The following is a 20555-nucleotide window of genomic DNA, read 5'->3' on the forward strand; positions in this document are numbered from 1 at the left end:
CATTGCACTGTATATATACTGTGAATATATACACCATCACAAAAGCACAAATGTAATGCGTTTAACTTGTTTATATTCTTGATTTCCAGATTGTTATTGAATGCCATAAAACTTTTTCAGCAAATGTCATAATATATGAAATGTCATTTGTTTAATTAATTTGCTTATTTGCATATTATGTAATATTATGTTATTATTAACTATTTTATCAATTACCATAATATATTACAGACCAAAAGTCAAAAATATAAATGAAGCAAATTCTTAATTTTGACATCAGCTTTTTCAATTTCCTTATAATTTTCAGTAAAATCAAACAACAATCTTAGCCAAAGTCTGCTCTCTTTGATTAAAAGAACAAAGCTGTATTGCCTGTACTAGCCAAATGAAAATCATCCGTCATAGTAAGATATTGCAGCATCATTCCCAGCCAAATTTATAGCACGTTCTTGACACCGCAATAAATACCTTCTGTCAGCCCGACACACTGTTGCATCCGCTTTTAGCCAAATAACCTTGATTGCAGAGGCTCCTTTTTCCACGGCATGCCTTCTCGTAAGAATAAACAATGACTTTGTCTTAGTTGCAGCTCTTTAAAGCTGAAATTAGATTTTTTTAATGTGTTTAATGGACATTGATTTGTGAGCATTGATTGCTCGGATGAGTTGAGAGACCCTGATGTCGTCTAGTCCAATAAGTAACCTAACCTTCGCATTTAGCCGAGATTGCAGCAAAATTTTTGACGTGACAGAAACGGCCTGATATTGCTCGGTAGGATCCAGTCATTAGGCTCATTAGTCACAGGTGGGCGCAGGTGTTGATGCCTCCTGGCTGGGTTCCCTGAGGACCGTTACCCACAGCGCCGTCCCACCACAGACTTGAGCAGGGAAACAGCTCTGAGCACATCCCAACTAAAGGGAACTCACACGCTGCGGGAAATGCACTGAATAAATCATAGTTGAAGGAGATGATTATAATAGGAGCCCTTCACTTCACAACACTGCTCTTCAACTTTTTTTTAAATGTGCGGTCTCTTTGTTTATTTTGCTTTTGGTTATTTAAGGCTGTGTTTGGAATGCCTACTGTTTTATGTGAACCTGCATACTAGTATACAACAATATACTGTACAATTCAAACAGAAATGTTAAGTGTTGTTACATAAACACTGCAGAAATCATGTTCATTTTATGGTAATTTGGTGCTTTTCCAAACATAGACTTTTACTTTTCAGAACCTGTTTTAGCTTAATCGTATTATTTTATTAGATATTTAATCTTATTTCATTCATTTTGAATTTATAAACCATTTAAACTCCTATAATTAGGGATGCATGCATATTATTAAATCTGTAGCTGATATGATAAACCAATCATTCATTTCATTTTACGGCCAAAACCAAAAAAAGTCCACCTATTTTATCTTAAATAAACTTAAAAACTGAAGTTCAGTTGCTGCCTTAAATGTTTAAGTTATTTCAGACTAAATGATATTAAACTGACTCTGATCCTGTATAACTTATATAAAAAAGTAGAAATTGCTTAAATTATTTTGATGAGCTAACTTATTGCTTTTGGGATTTTTACAGTGCAATAAATGATTCTATTTTGTCAAAAATGTATTTTAAATAATCCTAAGTGATCCGAATGAATTTAAGCATCACAACATTATAATGTACAGTATTTGCAGTATTTAATAGTGTTATTAAATTTTTTTTTTTTTTTTTTTTAGATTAACTTTGAAATGATGGCATGTAAAAATTTAAATGTAAAAACAGGGGAAATGGTCATGCACACTTAAATATCCAATATCGACTGATGCAATAAATGGAAAAAAAGTACTATTTATGTAATTGCGGTACATTTTGCAACCCCATATACGTATAAGTAACTTCCATATTTCCGTGACACATAAATGAAACAGGATTCGTTCTGAGAGTATAGCCGCCTTTATGGTAGTAAAGATCACTAAAGGGCCTGTGATCTCATGCTGCTTTAGAGCTTAAGGTGTGAGCTGCTTCACCCACCATTTTTCAGTTCTACCCCATGTGCTCCTGTGACTAATGCCCTCTCCCAGCTCCCCACACACAGCAGCTGGCAGCACTGCCAGTCTCCTACTCATACACACACAGAAGGCCTGTGTAAGAACTACCTGATAATTCTCTCTTCTGCTGTGCAGACCAGTTATGCATGCCAGGCCAGTAGATGGCGATGTCACTATGTAAAGAAACACTAGGCACCTATAGACCTAAAACGTAATACGTATGCGCGTGACATCGTTTTCTAAATTTTGTGTTTTGAGGCCCCAGAAAACGTTGTTGTCGTGTAAATGAACGGCCAAAACACATAAAAAGTTTTAGGTTTTCAGTTGAAAACGGTGTCATGTAAACAACCCCTCAGGGTACGCCGTGATAACGATGTATTGAAAAGTTTTTCTTTTGTGTTTTTGGCGTACAGACGACAACTTGTCAAAAGAATGCCTGTTCACGCGGTTCTATGAAAACGACTAAAAACACTGTATTATTCATGCCAGGCCATTATTTGGCGATGTCACTTTGTAAAGAAACTGCGCGCCTATAGACTGAACACGTAATTTTTTAGGCCCCCAAAATCCCGTTGTCGTGTAAATGAGCGTCCAAAATGCATGAAAAGTTTCCGTTTTTAGTTGTGTCGTGTCGTGTGAATGGCCTGTCAGTTTTCCCTGACTGAAACTAGACTAAAATGCCCAGACGTTTAGTCGAATAAAACTTGACTATACAAAAACAGGAGAAGGTTGACTAAATATGTTTACAAACTAAAAAGTATATTTGACACAGGAGGCCCGTTCTCTCCAAGGACAAAAACGTTAAATATAACGGTAAAGATATAGTTCTAAATATCGTTCTCAATATTAAGAATAGCAGAGTTCACACCACAGCTATAACGAGAACGGCACAGAGAAACAATATCGTTGGAATCACTTTCAGAACGATTTTATCCAGCTGTTGAACGATAAAAACACTGACAGCCAATCAGAATCCATCTTGCTGTAACAAGCACGAGCTTTTAAAGCGGCAGACAAGCACGTGCTTAAAATAAACAGAACGATATCGTCTGCTGGTGTGGACATTAATATAGTTATCTTTATAGTTATCATTCTCAGTATGAACGGGCCTTAAGACAAAAAAAATAGCTGACGAAATTGGAAATTGAGGAAGTGCAAATTAAAATGGAATAATTTTTTTAAGAAATTCATAGTACTGCTTTAACTAAATTTTAATACATATTATTTTTATTTTTGAAATGCAAACTATAAAAATGTGCATTTAATTTCTATATGTTTCATATTCAAATATATTATCTCTTCATGGTGAAGAACACTTAATATCACGGAATATTCATATTTAACTTTAGTTTATCTTCAAATGATGCCAAACAATATGAAGTTCTGAAGAAAAATAAACACGTGCTGCAGGTTTGATGTTCTTTTTTTTTTTTTTTTTTTCAGGTCATAATTTGAGTGCTTCAACTTATCTCAGTTGTTTAAGCTTTATATCAGTTAACAGAAATAACAGTTTTTTTTTTTTTTTTTTTTTTTTTTAGTTGCAAATATTCAGAGGCTGCCTGCAGTATCTGTGATGACAGACATTAACTTTCCAATGAAGGGACGGAAAGGGATGGTGGACTGGGCCAGAAACTCCGAAGACAAAGTTGTCATTCCCAAAGGAATATTTGTACCCCAGACAGCAGGTACTGTACATGATGCCACACTGTGGAAGTTGATGATACTGTACATCTTATGTCTATTACATAAGGCTACATTAACATTAAGGATTCAAAGGAAGTGAATCAATCAAAACGTTAGCTGGACAATAACTTTATTCTAGAGCTGCTATAAAGCCAAAACAAGCTCTGTTACTTTAATTTCCTATTATCACTGTAAAGCTGCTTTGAAACATTCTGTATTGTTAAAAGCGCTATATAAATGAAGGTGACTTGACTTGACTAGATTTTAAAAGCCAGGTTTCATTCAACCCATGTTAACATAATTTGTTCTGTTTTGTTTTGTTCTGACAAGTAATGAATCTTAGACCCCATTTGTTCAAGTTGACAACATTTATCAATTTTAAACCATATATGGGTGATTCTTCTATTAGAGTCGCTATATGTAAAATCTTGAAAAATGAAGCAAACAATCAGGTAAAACTTTGCACTCGTAAAACAAAATAAAAGGACAGGATTAGTTTTCTTTGGTAGGCCTATAAAAAATACAGTTCATAATTTCACTGATTTTGACAAAAGTCTATGTGGGGTTGAAAAATAATCATCCATATATTTCTTTGTTTTTCTTATTGCACGCATTCTGTAATACTTAATTCTGATTGATCAGCTGTTGCATATTTCTGTACGAAGACCACTAGTTCATTATACAAAAATGCATAATTGTGCTAGTATTGTTTCTTATATCACTCCATGCTCTTTCTTCTCACGTAAAAAAAATACACCCAAATCTACATAAATAATATTTTATTTGTTTAATGTGTAGCCATTTAATATGCAAGTGGGATACAGTGCCTCTTCACATTGGGTATTTTAATCACCCCGTTAGAGTTTATTTTATGATAATGACTGACTGTACACATTCCCTACTTATTAATTCCTCAGGCCGTGAAAATGCTTTGTCCCAATATACTTTTTACATTTAAAAATCATCATTTATAAGACACTATAAAATAATGGCATTTTGAGTTATTTTGGATCATCAGTGCGATATTTAAATGAACGTTTCGTAATCGCTACCATACAATTGTGCTGAAAATTTCACATGTTGACATGGTGTGACCGTTTAATGGGATAGCTTTAAGATTACAAGATTATATCTCAACCACTTGCCATTTGCCTGTTTTAGAGGAGACTGCACTTGGTCGACCTTCATTTATATAGCGCTTTTAACAATATCAACAATATCAACATCAATTCAGATGACACAGCACTCGCCGTATCCTCTCAAACAATGATAGTAAAGAGAGCTAAGCACCAGCGCACCAGACTATTTACTTAATTAGGGTGATCAGTCTTATCTGAAGTGTATCAGAGGAAAGTAATGAAGGATTGATTTAATACATAACTCACTCCAGCTCGCCTTGAGCTTGACTAGAGGGCTGTACAGAGCTGTTTGAACCAGGATTAGCCTTTCTGTCAGAAGAGAAGACATTTGATCTTAATTATCAATAACCTTGCTAGTATAGCCTAATCTACCACTTTATTCATTATTGGCAAGAAATGTATGATGGATTAGCTGTCAGGAATATTGTTTGGCAAGAGACCTGATATTTAATGAGTATTTTGCAGGTTTAGAGGTTAATTAATTCCTGTATAGCTTTGGAAAAAAATAATACAGATCTTGTTCAATTACTTTGGATTAAAAGATTCTTGCATGGAAGGGGAATGTATTAGGAGAGAATTCCTACTGTCTGCCTCTGAAACAAACCTGAACTCAGAATTATTGGATAAAACCTCCATGTTGCTGAGTTGAAAGTTGAAAAGGGAGCTGAGAGAAAAGCACACCTTTGTCTGGAGATGCTGTTTAATAGGATTACATAATGTGATGAACGTATCGTCTAACCTAGACTGTTTCCTGGCAGATATGGACGGATCTCCTGTATTCATTCTCGGAATGGTTCTCTACAAGACTCTTGGCCTTATGCTGCCCGCTCCACGGTAAGACTCAGTTCATCTCCGGTCATTTAGATGAAATATTACAAAAATATGATAGGGATATTATAGAGGACAGATTCCCAACCTGGGGTACGTGTACCCTAGGGACTACTTTTAAAGATTTTTGATTGATTAAACCTGTAAATCAGAAGAATGTCTTGATTAAAATAACTAAGCAGGATTCATTCTGAATAAAAACAATGTGTGTAATGTGTGCAAGTTTTCTAAATTAGCAGAATGATACTTAGTGAGTCTGAGATTATCTCCCACAGTATCAATTATTTATTTTTTCTTTAAATGGCCTATATGTAAGAATTTTCATGTATTAAAGGCAGGGTAGATGATTTGTTCCAGAGACATTTTTTGTTATACTGGGTGAAATTCTCTTCACATCCTGATAGCAATCACTAAGTTAAGTTGTCTAAATGTATTTATATGTATTGATATTGTCTGCTGAAGTGTAGGACCATAAAATGTCCGCCCAATCATTGCATTCGGAACAATACGATGCAATGATACAATGTATTTCCATACCACCGCACACCTACTCGTACAGAAATCCCCATATTGAATTGGATTTATTTATTTATTTCATTTCATTTTTATAGCTTCTTGCCATGCATATGGAGTTATATACTGTGTAATCAGTCACTTTTAATTATGGGTGAAATGCTGAAGGTGTCTTCTGTTTTTCTTTTTTTAAATTTTTTAGCAAATGAATTATGTTGCATTCATGTCAGCTTCGGAATGACCATAATTCTAAGTTTCAAACCATTCATGTTCATTACAAGTGTTTTTTTTAGAAAGCTAAGACATATGATGTAATTTAAAAAGAACTTAAATGACAGCGTCCTCAAAATTGAACACTCTTTCAGTATTACTAATGTAGTGATGCATTTTGCAGGATGGATTCATTTGGCATCATGAGTGTTGCCATAGAAACTGAGTCTGAGGACGTAAACTGCTTAAAGTAGAATCTCTGATTTGTCATCTCGTAATTACGGCAATTCTGACGTGACGTGATTGCAGCGTTATTCCACTCCTTTGGTTCGCATGCCTGTTGTAGTCATTGTTTATTATGGTATTATTAAGGTATTTATGGTAAATACTGTACACACACACGCACACAAAAAGAACTATTTGCGTTTTAAGAGAGCTGTTCCTTCAAATTTCTTCTGATTGTCCTCTTGTCCTAAAACAGAAGCAGGTATAACAGACTACAGTGTTTTCTCTCCCAGACTGTATGTCAGAGATGAAAATTGTTGGTTATGCTCAGAGTCCGTCTTGAAGCTCTGGATCAAAACCTCCTGTTCCATTTGAGGACTTCTGCTCAAACCTCTGGAGACGCATACAGGACAGAACAGACCTTTTCTGGTGTGGCTCTGAGCTGTCAATCAAATCTCAGTAAACCTGAGTATGATTCCTCCATGGAATTCCCACTGACAGGGAGAGAGTTCATGGAAGAACGGAGAAAAAGGGCGTTCCTCTGTTCTTGAGCTCTGTTGGATTCATTGAAGCCAGTAGGGAGATGGAGATCAGAACAAACAGTGGAAGATAACAGAAGAGAAGTGTTAAAATAAACAAACAAAAACAATTGCAACATGGCTAAGGGAGTTGTAAAGAAGGATCACGTTGTTGAACATTTAATCACAAGACAAAATACTGTGATGATCATACTATGAGAATCAACAGTGCATGAGCACTTAAATGGATGCTTGTTTTTAGTGATTTAGATGCAAATAGTTACAGAACATGTCATTTGAAAGTGATAGTTCACCAAAAAAGTAACAATCTGGTGTAAATTTCTCCTTTTTTTATGTATGTGAGTAGACAAAGCGTCTAAGCTTTCCATATAATGAAAGTAAATGGTGGCTATGGCTTTCAGTTAAAGGTATAGCGGAGGATTTTTTACTTCCGGGTGGATCACCTATACTATTGGTCCTCCTAATTGTCAATCATTCTGGTGAATCAATCAAACTTATTCAAAAAGTGGAGAGGGCGGGTCTTATCTAAAATTCGGAAAGATCCTCCACTATACCTTTAAGATTTTCAATGAATTTAAGTTTCAGTCAGTCGTAGCTTCAAAATACTTGAAATGTAGTGTGGTATTCAAATATAGTTATATAGACCAATTTAATTATGTTTTTTTGTTTTGTTTTAATCCTCTTGGAGCCTAATCACCATTTTCTTTCATTATATGGTTAAATAATTTTAACAAAAATTGTCTGTTAAAAATCGACTTTTTGTGATCCATGAAAGAAAGAAAGTCATATGAGTTTGGAAAGTCATGACTGAGTATACATATAAGACAGAATTACAATTTTGGATGAACTATCTCTTTAAGAGTTTTGTGTTATTTCATGCCTTCAGGCTTTGCGGAGATTCATGACACCATACAAGTCCACTTCTGCTTGTTTAAATCAAACCAAGAGGCTGGTTAACCATGCACAGATAATGTCTTTGATCTAATTTCAAAAGGATTCATTTTTGCCTTTAGGATGATCTACTAACACAGAGACATTTTTTATTTTCCATGGCTAAGTCCACAGAGGTTTTCTTTTTCTTTTTTTTTCAGGTCAATACATGTGCGTTCTGACTGCGATAATCGAAAACAAAGAGTGTGACAGACTGTAAAATAATGTCAGAAGTATAGAACTGAAAGATCTGTCTCAGATGTGGCATCTTTGTCGATTACTTTCGTAAAATTCATTTCTCACTGCAGACTTTTGAGTAGCTACTTGTTGGGCATCCATTTTCTGTCTTTGCTTCTTTTTAAATGGACCATGAAATCATGCCCGGCCTAAACAGTTCACGTTGACAAATGATACTCAAAGAAAATTTGTTTAGTTAGAGAAGGAGGGGAAAATGAAAGGAAAGAGAGATATTTTGAGTTCTAAGTCTACTTGAAGTTTAATATAAAAATGTTTTTGTACTCTTGTGCTTATAATAAAAGCACTTGAATATGTTTGAAATATATACATAGCCAACAAATATTGGTTTTGATCATGAAATCAAAAAGTAATACAGTACACAAAAGTGCTTTGAGTATAACTTTCTAATAGAGTCTAATGATGACAAATGACTGCTTTTCATCTGTAAGGGATCATTTTACCCAGAGGCAATCATTAATGGAGTTAATCAAAAACCTTCAAAATAATTTAATTTGTGTTTAATATACTGTAACTTTGACCATCTTTAAAGTTGGATATTGAGAAGCATTTATTTATTTATTTACCCTCCAAAAAGTTGTCAAACGCATCAACATTCCTGGTCTCTGCTAGCAGAAAATATCTCATTTGAAGTGAAACACCAATTATTACAAACTTTTCTAAACTGAGTCCAACTTGGAGAGATACTTCTGTGCTAAATGAGCTCTTTCCATTCAAATGTGCAGAATGAAGAGTTTAACCAAAAATCAATGCTGATGATAATGGAAGTATTGAAATGAGTGAAATTAGCATTTCTCGTTCAAGCTTGAACTGACTGTTGTGTGTGATTGTGATCTGACCCACAGGAATAACACTGCTGTGAACTCAAAAGTGATTGCTGTGACTGTCCGACCAGAACCCAGAGTTACAGAAGCCCAGCTGGAGATTGAGTTAGCTCATCTAGCTAATGTAAGCACCAGTCAGATCTCAACACGCTTCACAAACACAATCCAGAGAGGCTAAGTGATGCCGACACGGAGGTCGAATGTATTCTAAAACCTCCTAGTTTTTGACTCTTTTGCTGTTTTATTGGTCTGTTGGTTTAAAGGAGCATGTTAATATGCCATTAATGCAATACATGCAGTCAATAAGCATTTTCAAACAAGGGATTGATCTACAGCCTTTATATCCCAAAGACCCTCCTTTCATGGATGTCATCAAAAGCCTTTATAAATAGGGCCGAGTGAAAAATGCCATTGAGAGATAACAATTTCAGTGCATTTTCAGATAAGTGCAAAAACACACAACTTTTCAGATTTTTTTTTTTTTTCTGTCTAAAAGTTCCCAAATCTATTGGAAATAAACGGCTAACTGTGGATACTGTGATTTGTTTAACATGAGTTTATGTCGCAATAACGGCTGTATCTATGTCATTTGCATCAGACGCTTTTTCAGATGCCTATTAAATAGAAAGCAGCATTCGTAAAAAGCATGTTCATTTACAAAAAATAAGTAGCCTATTGTTCAGTTTGTTTGTGTGTTATGGTACATTTACACGACAACGATGTGCTAAAACCGGGAAAACCGACAACGTTGTAAAAATGGTCCGCAAAAACAACTAAAATCACTGAATTATTAATGCCAGGCCAGTAGTTGGCGATGTCACATTGTAAAGAAACACTACGCACCTGTAGACTGAACACGTAAGACGCATGCGCATGACGTCATCGTTTTGACAAATTTGCGCTTTTGCAGTTTTCACTGAGATGATAACAGTATCGTTTTCAAAAACCTGCATTTTGAATCCAGTTGAATCATTTACATGACAGTTCAGATATTTCATGTGTTCTAGCTCAAGCACACCTTGTGCAACTAATGAAGCCCTTGATTATGTAGTTGTGTAGTTCGAGTCCTTTCGTGATTAAAAGTTTAAAACGCGGAACAATGATGCTGATGCATAACAACAGAGCGTATGTGCAAAATCTGCTGTGGATCCGCTTACCTGAAACCCACCGTAACTGGTAGATTTGAAGAAAACTACAGTCGTTTGGCAAAAAAACGAAATGACGGAGAGTTACTTATATATTACCAACATTTTATGATGTAAGCTTTATGTTACACCTCAAATTAAAAGGAATTTATTGCCATTTATAGTATTAATGTTATTTAGCAAGTCCACAAACTCGTTCTCTCAAATGATTTGGGTATGCAGAGCATTTACAGCATATATGGACTGTGAACGTATGATCCTGCAACACTAATCAATTGATCCAAATCTCCCCTTGTAATTGATGTAAAAAGCTAACACAATGCAATGAAACATATGGTCTTTTAAAGAGAAACTAGAAGACAAATCTGGGTGCTTTGGGTTGAAATGGGAAGGAAATATGGTCTTCTGTTCCTCTTTAAATCACTCCAGCCAATCAAAGGGGAGCTCTACAATACCTCTGACATATGTTTCAGGCTCATTAATCAACAGACAAATAGCAGTAATTAGTCCGATAATTAATTTGCCATCACCAGTTATTTCTCTCCTCATTGTGTCATCAAGATATGGCCCAGATGATTACACTGGGAGCTTTTTTTTCTCCTTTTTTCCTTTCCTTCTTAATTTGTCTATTAAATAACGTGACTTATGTTTTGAGATACTGGCTATCGTAGTGAAAATGTCTCTTTATCGGTATGTACTGTGGTATGTCTAATAGGTATGTCGCTTGTCCAATCACAGTGTGTATGTTTTCTTGCAGGGAACAATGAATCCATTCTGTGCACTGTGGGACAGCTCTATTATGTAAGTGAAAGTCAGTTTTGAAGTCTCTCTGTGTGTGTGTGTGTGTGTGTGTGTGTGTGTGTGTGTGTGTGTGTGTGTGTGTGTGTGTGTGTGTGTGTGTGTGTGTGTGTGTGTGTGTGTGTGTGTGTGTGTGTGTGTGTGTGTGTGTGTGCAAGATTGTGTTCTGATTTGTGAAAATGAGCCTTTAATACAATAACTTCATGGGCAATAATAAATAGCTTGTTGAAATATTGAGCATTGTATCCATGGAAACATGTTTCTGCTGCTATCGAGGTGAAACAGTGGTTGACATTAGCAGTAATAGAATTTTGATAGTGTTATTGTCAGAGAATACATTTGATAGAAAAATATTTTCAACACTTGCGGTGCTGTCGGTCTCCTCTTATCTTTTCACTCTGAATCAACATAAAATAAGAACTGACACAATTTATTTGTATTAATTCCTGTTATCTATCTTATTGTGCACAATTCAAGTAAAAAAAATGTCTGTGGAATCTTGAATCAAAATGTAATAACTTGTTTCTAAGCAATTAAGCAATAAAGCTTAAAATGTTGAAATCCCTCGATATTTTTCAACATTATTGCAATTTCACCCAAACAACTACTGGGCCAAGTAAAAAAATTAAATAAAATTGGTTTTACAATTTTTTTAATTAAAAATGTTTACAATTTTTCAAATTATATATATTTTTTTAAATGTAAATGTTTATTTAAAAAAAAAAAATTTATGTTTAAAAAATGTAACATTTAAATGTTTACAATTTAGAATTTTTTATTATTATTAGTTTATTATTGAGTCAAATCATCCTCAATATATGATATTCATGTTTTATTATTTTTCCTCACTGAATGTCCTGTTTCACATAGAAATATGGCTAATTATGAAATTAAATTGTATTGCAAACAGCATTTCATAGTGATTTTGAAAAAAAAAAAAACTGACATTGTATTACTCTAAATACACTAAATTAGCCAGAAAGAATCCATATCCGGATGTTATTCTGAGAATAGTGTCTCTCAGAATAGATCAAGGTCCAGTATACCTCAACCCAAGACACAACCTTTAATTTCCACATTTCTAAAATGACATCTATCATTTTGAGATAAAAAGGCAGAAAATCATATTAACGTGTCTATCTTCCTATTTTTAATCAAATACTAATTAGGGGATTATTTTCCTATTATTAAATTAAATATGGACATTTGAAAAAATTGCCATCCGAATGCATGAGTTTTATCACTGAGGTGCCATTCAAATGTATTTTTACGGATGTCCACATGAGAAACAGGGCTGTAGTTACTCATTGTTTCATTGATTACTCACACCTGTTCCTCATTTGTTTATTTGTTTATGTATATAATGCCCTCAGTTCTGTTAACTCATGGTCTGGTGTTATTTGTGTATTGTGCACACTGTTGTGTTGCCTACTCATTGTTTTGGATTACTCTTTGTTGGATTCTACTCTTTTGTTTTGTTAAAAAAAAACATAAGCTGCTATTTTAGATCCGCTTCTCCTCGCCTCATCTTCATCCTCAGCCAGCCGTGATAAAAGCTTTTATGTATAATGCATTATAAAGGTATCAATAATGTACATTATAATGCATTATATATTTTCATAAATAATTGTAACCAAAGTTCAAATGCAATATATTTGCTGATTACTTGTTACATCTGAAATTGGTTGTATGTCATGTGTTTTAATGCATTATACTTTCTAAAGGTGTAACAATGAATAGATCAGTATTATAACTGTGGTTACAATTATTACCGGTAATGAGACCATACAATGCATTACAAGGCATAATTAATGCATTAAAATATGTTTATATCATTATATAAAGCCTTTAAGTAAAGTGTTACCAGAAAGAGATACTTTTATTAAGCAAGGATGCATTATAATCTCATCAAAAGTTAAAATATCAGCATTTATAATGTACAAAGGATTTCTGTTTCACAGAAATAAATATATTTTAAAATATATAAATAAAGAAACCTGTTACTTTACAGTTAATCATTTATTTAGCAGATTTAAAATTATTTTACTTTGTAAAAAAAAAAAAAAAAAGGTTTCACAACATTACTGTTTTTACTGCATTTTTGATCAAATAAATGCAGACTAAATAAAAATCTTCCTTAAAAAAACAAAACAAAACAAACTTATGAATGGTAGTGAACCTGCTATTAAAGTACATGATAAATGACATATAAGATAGAATGTTATATGATATGATGATATGTTTTTTTTTATTCTTTCTAGAGGACTGTAGTTAGAGCATAACTGCATTGGTGGCTCATTTCTTATATATTTGTTTTTGAGATTTGGCATTCAGAAGTTGTTTTCTATAGTGAATATTTAGTTATTTTATAAGGCATATAGTTTTGATGGTTCATGGATCGATCCTTATTTAGGATTTAACCGAAACTGTTTGGGTTCATGTCTTTAACCACTAAACTAATACCACCAAAGCAGCTTCTCTGTCAGTACCATGAGACATCTCTTTGTCTAGAATAACTGTTGTGTGGTGGATTTTGAGAATCTAATATTCTCTATTGTCACTTGCGCTTATGACTACAGCTCTGAGACCCTCTTCAGAGACATTGAGTCTCGTCTTTGCTTTTCATCCGAGTCCATTTGGATTTGGCAGCCTTTCCCCCTTTGTTCCTCAGCGTGCAATTAATGAAGCACGTATTTCTTTCGGCCAGGCTGCGTGGTGACAGGTTCTAAGGAAGGGATGTTTTCTAGAAATGAGAGTCAGGTTTGGTCACACTGAAATATTTGTATAGCTAACAAGTTCAACTTACATTAGTAATTAGTACTGTATGTACCATGCCATGTGCTGTTATTTTTTCCTGTGTCATTTGCATGGTCTTTTTTGGCTCAGAAAAGCACTAAAGGAATACGGTAACACTTTATTTTGATGGTCCCTTTTGAACATTCTGTTGACTATAAGTAACTTTGCAACTACATGTCAACTAACTCTCATTAGAGTATTAGTAGACTGTTTGCTTAATATCTGCTAACTCTTTATTGTGATGCTCCTCCAACAGACATTCTACTGACTATAAGTAACTTTGCAACTACATATCAACTTATTCTATCCCTAACCCTACCAGTCTACTAAAACTCTACTAACACTCTGATGAGAGTAGGTTTATAGTCAGCAGAATGTGTTTAAGAGACCATCAAAATAAAGTGAAACCAATACGATAAAAGTAGTTATGATCTACGGAAGAGGATTAGGGCCAAGCAATAATAAAAAAATAAAACCATCTCGAGATTAAAGTCATTATAATGTGAGATTAAACTTGTTAAATTTCGATAAAAAAACTCGAAATACAATCTTGAGAATAAACTCATTAAATTTCGAGAATAAAGTTGTTGTGTTTCGATAAAAAAAACTTGTTAAATTTCGAGAAAGAAAGTCGAAATAATCGTGAGAATAAACTCATTAAATTTCGAGAATAAAGTCATTGTGTTTCGAGAAAAAAAAAGTCTAAATGAAATGTAGAGAATAACGCATTCGATCAGTGTTCATTGCATAGCCTACTGATATCAACCTCATCGAGGTTTCATGGTTTCCCAGGATACCATAAGACACATTATTAATCGTTGTTGGTTGTGTACGCCTCCATCCACAGAATGTAACGACTGTAACCATCTATACAGCCATTAATGCCAATGCCGTACGGTTTTAATTTATCATAGCTGTCCATATGCCAGAGTGCATTTGGGCCAGCGCAAGTGTACTGGCGTCTTCTCAAGCGTCTCCTTCATCGAAATTCCACACCTTGAAGATCAACAAGTTTAATAATGCGTCTTATGGTATCCTGGGAAACAACGAAACCTCGATGAATTTCATGTTGGACAAAAGCGAGTACATCGCGCAAATTGGACTGATTTTTTCTTCTAAAAAGACCTAGCCGACCTAGACCTAAGAATGTTCTATTCTTTGTTACTGAAAGAAAGTCTAAAATATAGCTTGACTAAGTGATCCAACTCTGCCATGTCCTCTATCAGTAGGCTATGCAATGAACACTGATCGAATGCGTTATTCTCTACATTTCATTTCGACTTTTTTTCTCGAAACACAACGACTTTATTCTCGAAATTGAATGAGTTTATTCTCACGATTATTTCAAGTTTTTTTCTCGAAATTTAACGAGTTTTTTTCTCGAAACACAACGACTTTATTCTCGAAATTGAATGAGTTTATTCTCAAGATTGTATTTCGAGTTTTTTTCTCGAAATTTAACGAGTTTTTTCTCGAAACACAACGACTTTATTCTCGAAATGTAATGAGTTTATTCTCAAGATTGTATTTCGACTTTTTTCTCGAAATTTAACGAGTTTTTTCTCGAAACAGAACGACTTTATTCTCGATATTTAATGAGTTTATTCTCAAGATTGTATTTCGACTTTTTTTCTCGAAATTTAACGAGTTTTTTTCTCGAAACACAATGACTTTATTCTCGAAATGTAATGAGTTTATTCTCAAGATTGTATTTCGACTTTTTTCTCGAAATTTAACGAGTTTTTTCTCGAAACAGAACGACTTTATTCTCGATATTTAATGAGTTTATTCTCAAGATTGTATTTCGACTTTTTTTCTCGAAATTTAATGAGTTTAATCTCGCATTATAATTACTTAATTAATTAATTAATTAATCTCGAGATGGTTTTATTTTTTTATTATTGCTTGGCCCTAATCCTCTTCCGTAATGATCTGAGTGGTTAAAGGGATACTTCACCCAAAAAATTTTATTCTGTTATGATCTACTGATGATTATTCTGTGGAACACAAAAGACCCATTAAATGAAAGTAAATGGGGTCCAAACAATATTGAAAAAAATAATAATTCTGCTCTTCAGAAGTAAATCACACAGGGTTGGAACAACATGCGAGTGATTAAATTATGATAGACTTTTCATTTTTTAGGTGACCTATTCCTTTAACATGCATTATCGTGTTCATTCGGGTTGTTTTGTTATGATCTTTCTCAATAATTATATGATATCTGTATAATTCCAGTTATTAATTATTTAGTCTTGTCTGGTCCATGCTGCAAATTGAAAATGGCTTCTATTTAATCTTAATCATCTTCAAATATGAAAATTACACGGTGCTTCAGAAGCGAAATGAGCAAGTATGAGCCAGGCCTCTCTGTGCGGTGACCGATAAGAACAGAGAAATCGTATTTACCAAATTCAATTTTCATTGAATAAAGAGGCCACCCGAGTCTGCCCCCTTGAGTGTAATTTGAGCCACTGGAATGGATTTTAGCCCTGTGGTATTATTATAGACGGCTTATAAAGAGGGAGGGGTCTCTGCCCTGAAACACTCATATAAACAAGCTTCATATTTGCTATAAAAAAAAAAGAGCCGCTCTTATTGGGCTCAAATAATGTGGATTTCATGCCTATTCATGATAAAATTAAATGAATTTGCTGTTGAGTTTAGACTCTAATCTGTTTGCATGATTATTTATGTGGACGCATGTTCATTAATAAATTTGTTCGTTAACGTGTTTACTCTTCGCACGGAATCAAAATTGGCCTGTGCAGGCAAACAATTACGAAACACAAATGCACAACTCTATCAGCTCCCTCTGCCATGATTGTGCATATTTTGAGGTGCAATTTTAATTAGCCCCGAGAGATTTTCTCAAACAACGTGGGGAAAAAAGCTGCTGATTTTGATGACATTCATATCATAACTCTGTGGCTTTCTTCTTGGAAGTCATTATGTATATTCGCTAGCGTATACGAGCTCAGCGAGAGTGAGAAAGCTCATCTTTTTTTCCCTCTGATATCACAAGGTTCACGCAGAGTGGAACCTTAAGAGGAATAATTCAGACTAAAATGACAATAATGTCATCATTTACTCACCCTGTAGTGTTGTTCTAAACCTGTATGACTTTGTTCCTTTTGTGGACAGAAAAAAAGAGGATTTTTGTGCTGGTGACTGAACCTGTGAAGCTTCAAAAAGGACACAAAAGCATCAACAAATTATATTATAAAAATAGTCAGTACCAGGCTTTGTGTGGAATTCAAACTGAAATGTTAGTCATTATTCACAAAACATCTTATCAGCCCAAAGTCCTAGAAGTGTTCATGAGAGAAATAGAGATCCGTGAATGAGTTGTTCATTTGAACTGAATCTTTTCAGTGAATCATTTCACTTCAATCCAGTTCACAAAGCCAAAATGATTTGGATATGAATCAGACTGATCTGATTCTTGATTTTGACTCACTGAATGAATGAGCTCACTGGAGAGGAAGATTATAAGTGAATAAGAACTTAAATGTTGGTCTGTTCTTCACATAAAAGTGTAGTATGACTTAAAATAACTTGAAATATAGTGTACCATTTTTATGGTTGACTTTTATGGTGCTTCTACATCCTTTAAAAAGCTTTCATTGTAATTAAAATAAACAGGAACAGCATCATTTAAGTTTTTTTTTTTGTTTTTGTTCCACGAAAGAAAGTCATATACAGATTTGGAAAAAACATGAGATTGGAGGACAAACTGAGGTTAAACTGTGTCTGGAATGGATTTCTCATTCACATAGACTTGAATGCATGTTGTTAACTGTATTTGTGCAGAAAAACAATGAAGTATGTTAATTTTGCGAGAGTACCAAGAATACTCTTGTAGGTACACAAAGGCACTGTTTTATAAAATGGTAATGAGCAACAGGGATAAAAAAAAAAGGAGGAAAATGTGTTGCGAATACCTGAAGTCACCATTACAATCCTGTTTGCTTGTAAGCCTTGTTCATTTAAATGACTTTCGTTATCCTATAAACATGGATTCAGGATAGCGTTTGTATATAATCTGATTCAAATTATTTCTTTCCCATCTCAGCACAACCGATGAGATGTTTCTCCAAAGCTATCTGTAAGGTTTAGTATATGTCCCAGCATTGTGAAAATGATAAGTTACCTTGATTTAAAGGCGTGATCTTTCTCGCGGAGGCCAAATGTTGCTTAGCTCTGCATCGGTCATACAGACTCTCGCTTGAATACTTACAACTCTATCAATTTCCGCATGTATGAAAAAGCACAGGACGGCGAAACTTTGACATAAATCTCCATTTTTCCCTCGTAAAATACTCCTCTGAAGAGATAGAGGTGATGATTGGAATAGCAAAGTTCTTGTAATGGTTTGCCACTAACTCTTTTTCTAAGAGATGACCTTATGTTCTATCTGTCTATCTATCTATCTATCTATCTATCTGGCATTGTTGTTGTTGGTGTATGGGTAGCTGACATGCAGTGACAAGTGACACGTCCTGTAATCTGGTTTGCTGTATTCAGTATAAAACTACTTTTTTTTCACGTTATTTTATAATTATTATAACCTTACCTTGATTGGGAAATTACATGGAATGTAGTTTATACTTTAAACAATTAATTTGTGACATCACAGGATTAAACTAAGAAATGAGAAAAAAAAAAAGTTTTATTTTCATGCATCCTAAAATTGTATATGCAAAATATTCATGGTAAATTTAAAGGCATCTAAATGCATAAAATGCTTGGAAATGATTATGGAATGATATATGTTTCATACATATTGCAATGAAGTATTACCTTCAAAAGTAGTGGCATTTTTTTATGTTCTACCTGTTGAAGATATAGTCTCTAGCAGTCGTCACATCTTGAAGAAAATTGACAGGCATCAGGAGGAGTTATTAAAAATGAACTGCATGTTTAGTGCTGTGCAACATGGATGCTTGCATGATTTAAGTTCATAAAAATTGTCAATAAGTTTGTTATATATATGATATCTACATCATTTCCTTGATTTTGGAATCATATAGGAATAAAAACATGCGGTTGGTGATCATTTTATGTTGTATTTTTGTCAGGTGTCCAATGCTACTTTTTTTCATACAGAATTGAATTAAGTGTAATGCCGAGTTGCTTTGTGAAGTGCCTTTAAAGGATTATTGTTAGACTCAAGGCTTATGTATAAAATGAACAGTCCAAAAATAACCACAAAACAGACATGAATAGACCCCTGATTTCAACATTCTGGCAGTTTAAAGCACACATTTTCCTATATTAAGTGAATTACTGCCAGTAACCTGGCATCCTAACAGTACAATTGTTATAAAATATAAAGGATTATTATTAAATAATCATAAGAATTGTTTTGCCAAAGTGTCATATTAATAACTATTTGAAATAAAGCCTCAAATCACAAACTTGTGGTCAAATCTGTTTAGTGTTATTCTGCTACCCTAAATGTAGTGGTTCAGTACCATGGACAGCGTCACATTCAGTTTCGGCTATTTAAAGTCATTAGTTCCTCCTCGTACAATTGCCTAGAAACCGAGTCTATCTTGAGCCTAGCGTAATTCATACACCCACAGACTCCTCCACAGACTGCGTGTCTTTCAAATTCCACCCAGACCGGAAGAGCCAAGTGAGTAACTAGAGAACAGATGCAACTAAACGGAAAATAAATTGGCTTCTCTCTGGTTGAAAATATATTCAACTTCCAATTCCAATGATGATAACGTAATGTTGCTTCTATAATGTCATATAGTCAATGATTGGATGAATTGACCACATATTGAGTGGATCAAATCATATAGGTCTGCTGACATGGCAACCCACAGTAATCCATTCCACAATGTCCTGATAAATGCCTGGAGTCAGTGGCTATTGGCTTGCTGTCGATGCGGTTAGACAGGACAGGGCCACACTTCGTCTTCCATGAGCGAATCAATCCAGCCTGATTTATGTTGTACACAGCTAAATATGATTCAAAACTGAGGGTCATTTGGTATGCATGAAATGCTTTTGGATCATTAGTTAATGTACATTTCAGGTACTTAGAAATGTCATGAAATTTTTAAATGAATCATACATTTTCATATATGAATATGTATGAACTACAGATATGCTATCATATAATGCCCTTTACTCACTTTTAATGAAAGTTATTATGCATGCTATCCGTGCATATGAAAAAGGGTGAGTTTTAAAGCTTAATTAAACCTTGAAAAGAGAGCAATTGCTGCGGTTTAATTATGGAGATGTGCAGAGACAAAATCCTCCATAGTCTTCCTCAGGGAAGAGTTACTAAAGGTGTCATGTTATACAGCCTCTGGAAAAAGGCTGTATTTGTAATGCATCGTTTGGAGGCACTATAATGTTGCTTTTATATTGCACTTATCAACTGGTTAATCGTAGTATAGACTAGTTTAGAACTACAGTGTTGACTAACTGATTTTGTTATATCAGAAGTTCAGATATGAATATTTTACACAATGTAATCAAACATTGATCAGTTAAGTAAATACATACCCGAATGATGTTTATCAGCTTATTTCCCCCTTTTAAATTATTTATTATCATGCTAACTTGTGATATATCAGCATGCGATCTTTAGATGTAACCACAGCAATA

General features: G+C 34.2%; 1 protein-coding gene across 3 annotated transcripts in view; it reads left to right on the plus strand.

Moving 5' to 3' along the window:
* Positions 1-20555, plus strand: part of adgrb3 (adhesion G protein-coupled receptor B3) — a 179082-nt gene that overhangs the window by 113727 nt on the left and 44800 nt on the right. For all 3 annotated transcript variants that reach the window (XM_084391638.1, XM_084391639.1, XM_084391640.1), the window contains 4 exons: positions 3579-3725; positions 5621-5696; positions 9208-9310; positions 11089-11132. In XM_084391638.1, the coding sequence (XP_084247764.1) occupies positions 3579-3725; positions 5621-5696; positions 9208-9310; positions 11089-11132 (370 nt within the window). The remainder of the gene's footprint in view (positions 1-3578; positions 3726-5620; positions 5697-9207; positions 9311-11088; positions 11133-20555) is intronic.

The sequence above is a fragment of the Rutilus rutilus genome, assembly GCF_951802725.1.
Source record: "Rutilus rutilus genome assembly, chromosome: 20".
In the NCBI taxonomy this organism is placed as follows: Eukaryota; Metazoa; Chordata; class Actinopteri; order Cypriniformes; family Leuciscidae; genus Rutilus; species Rutilus rutilus.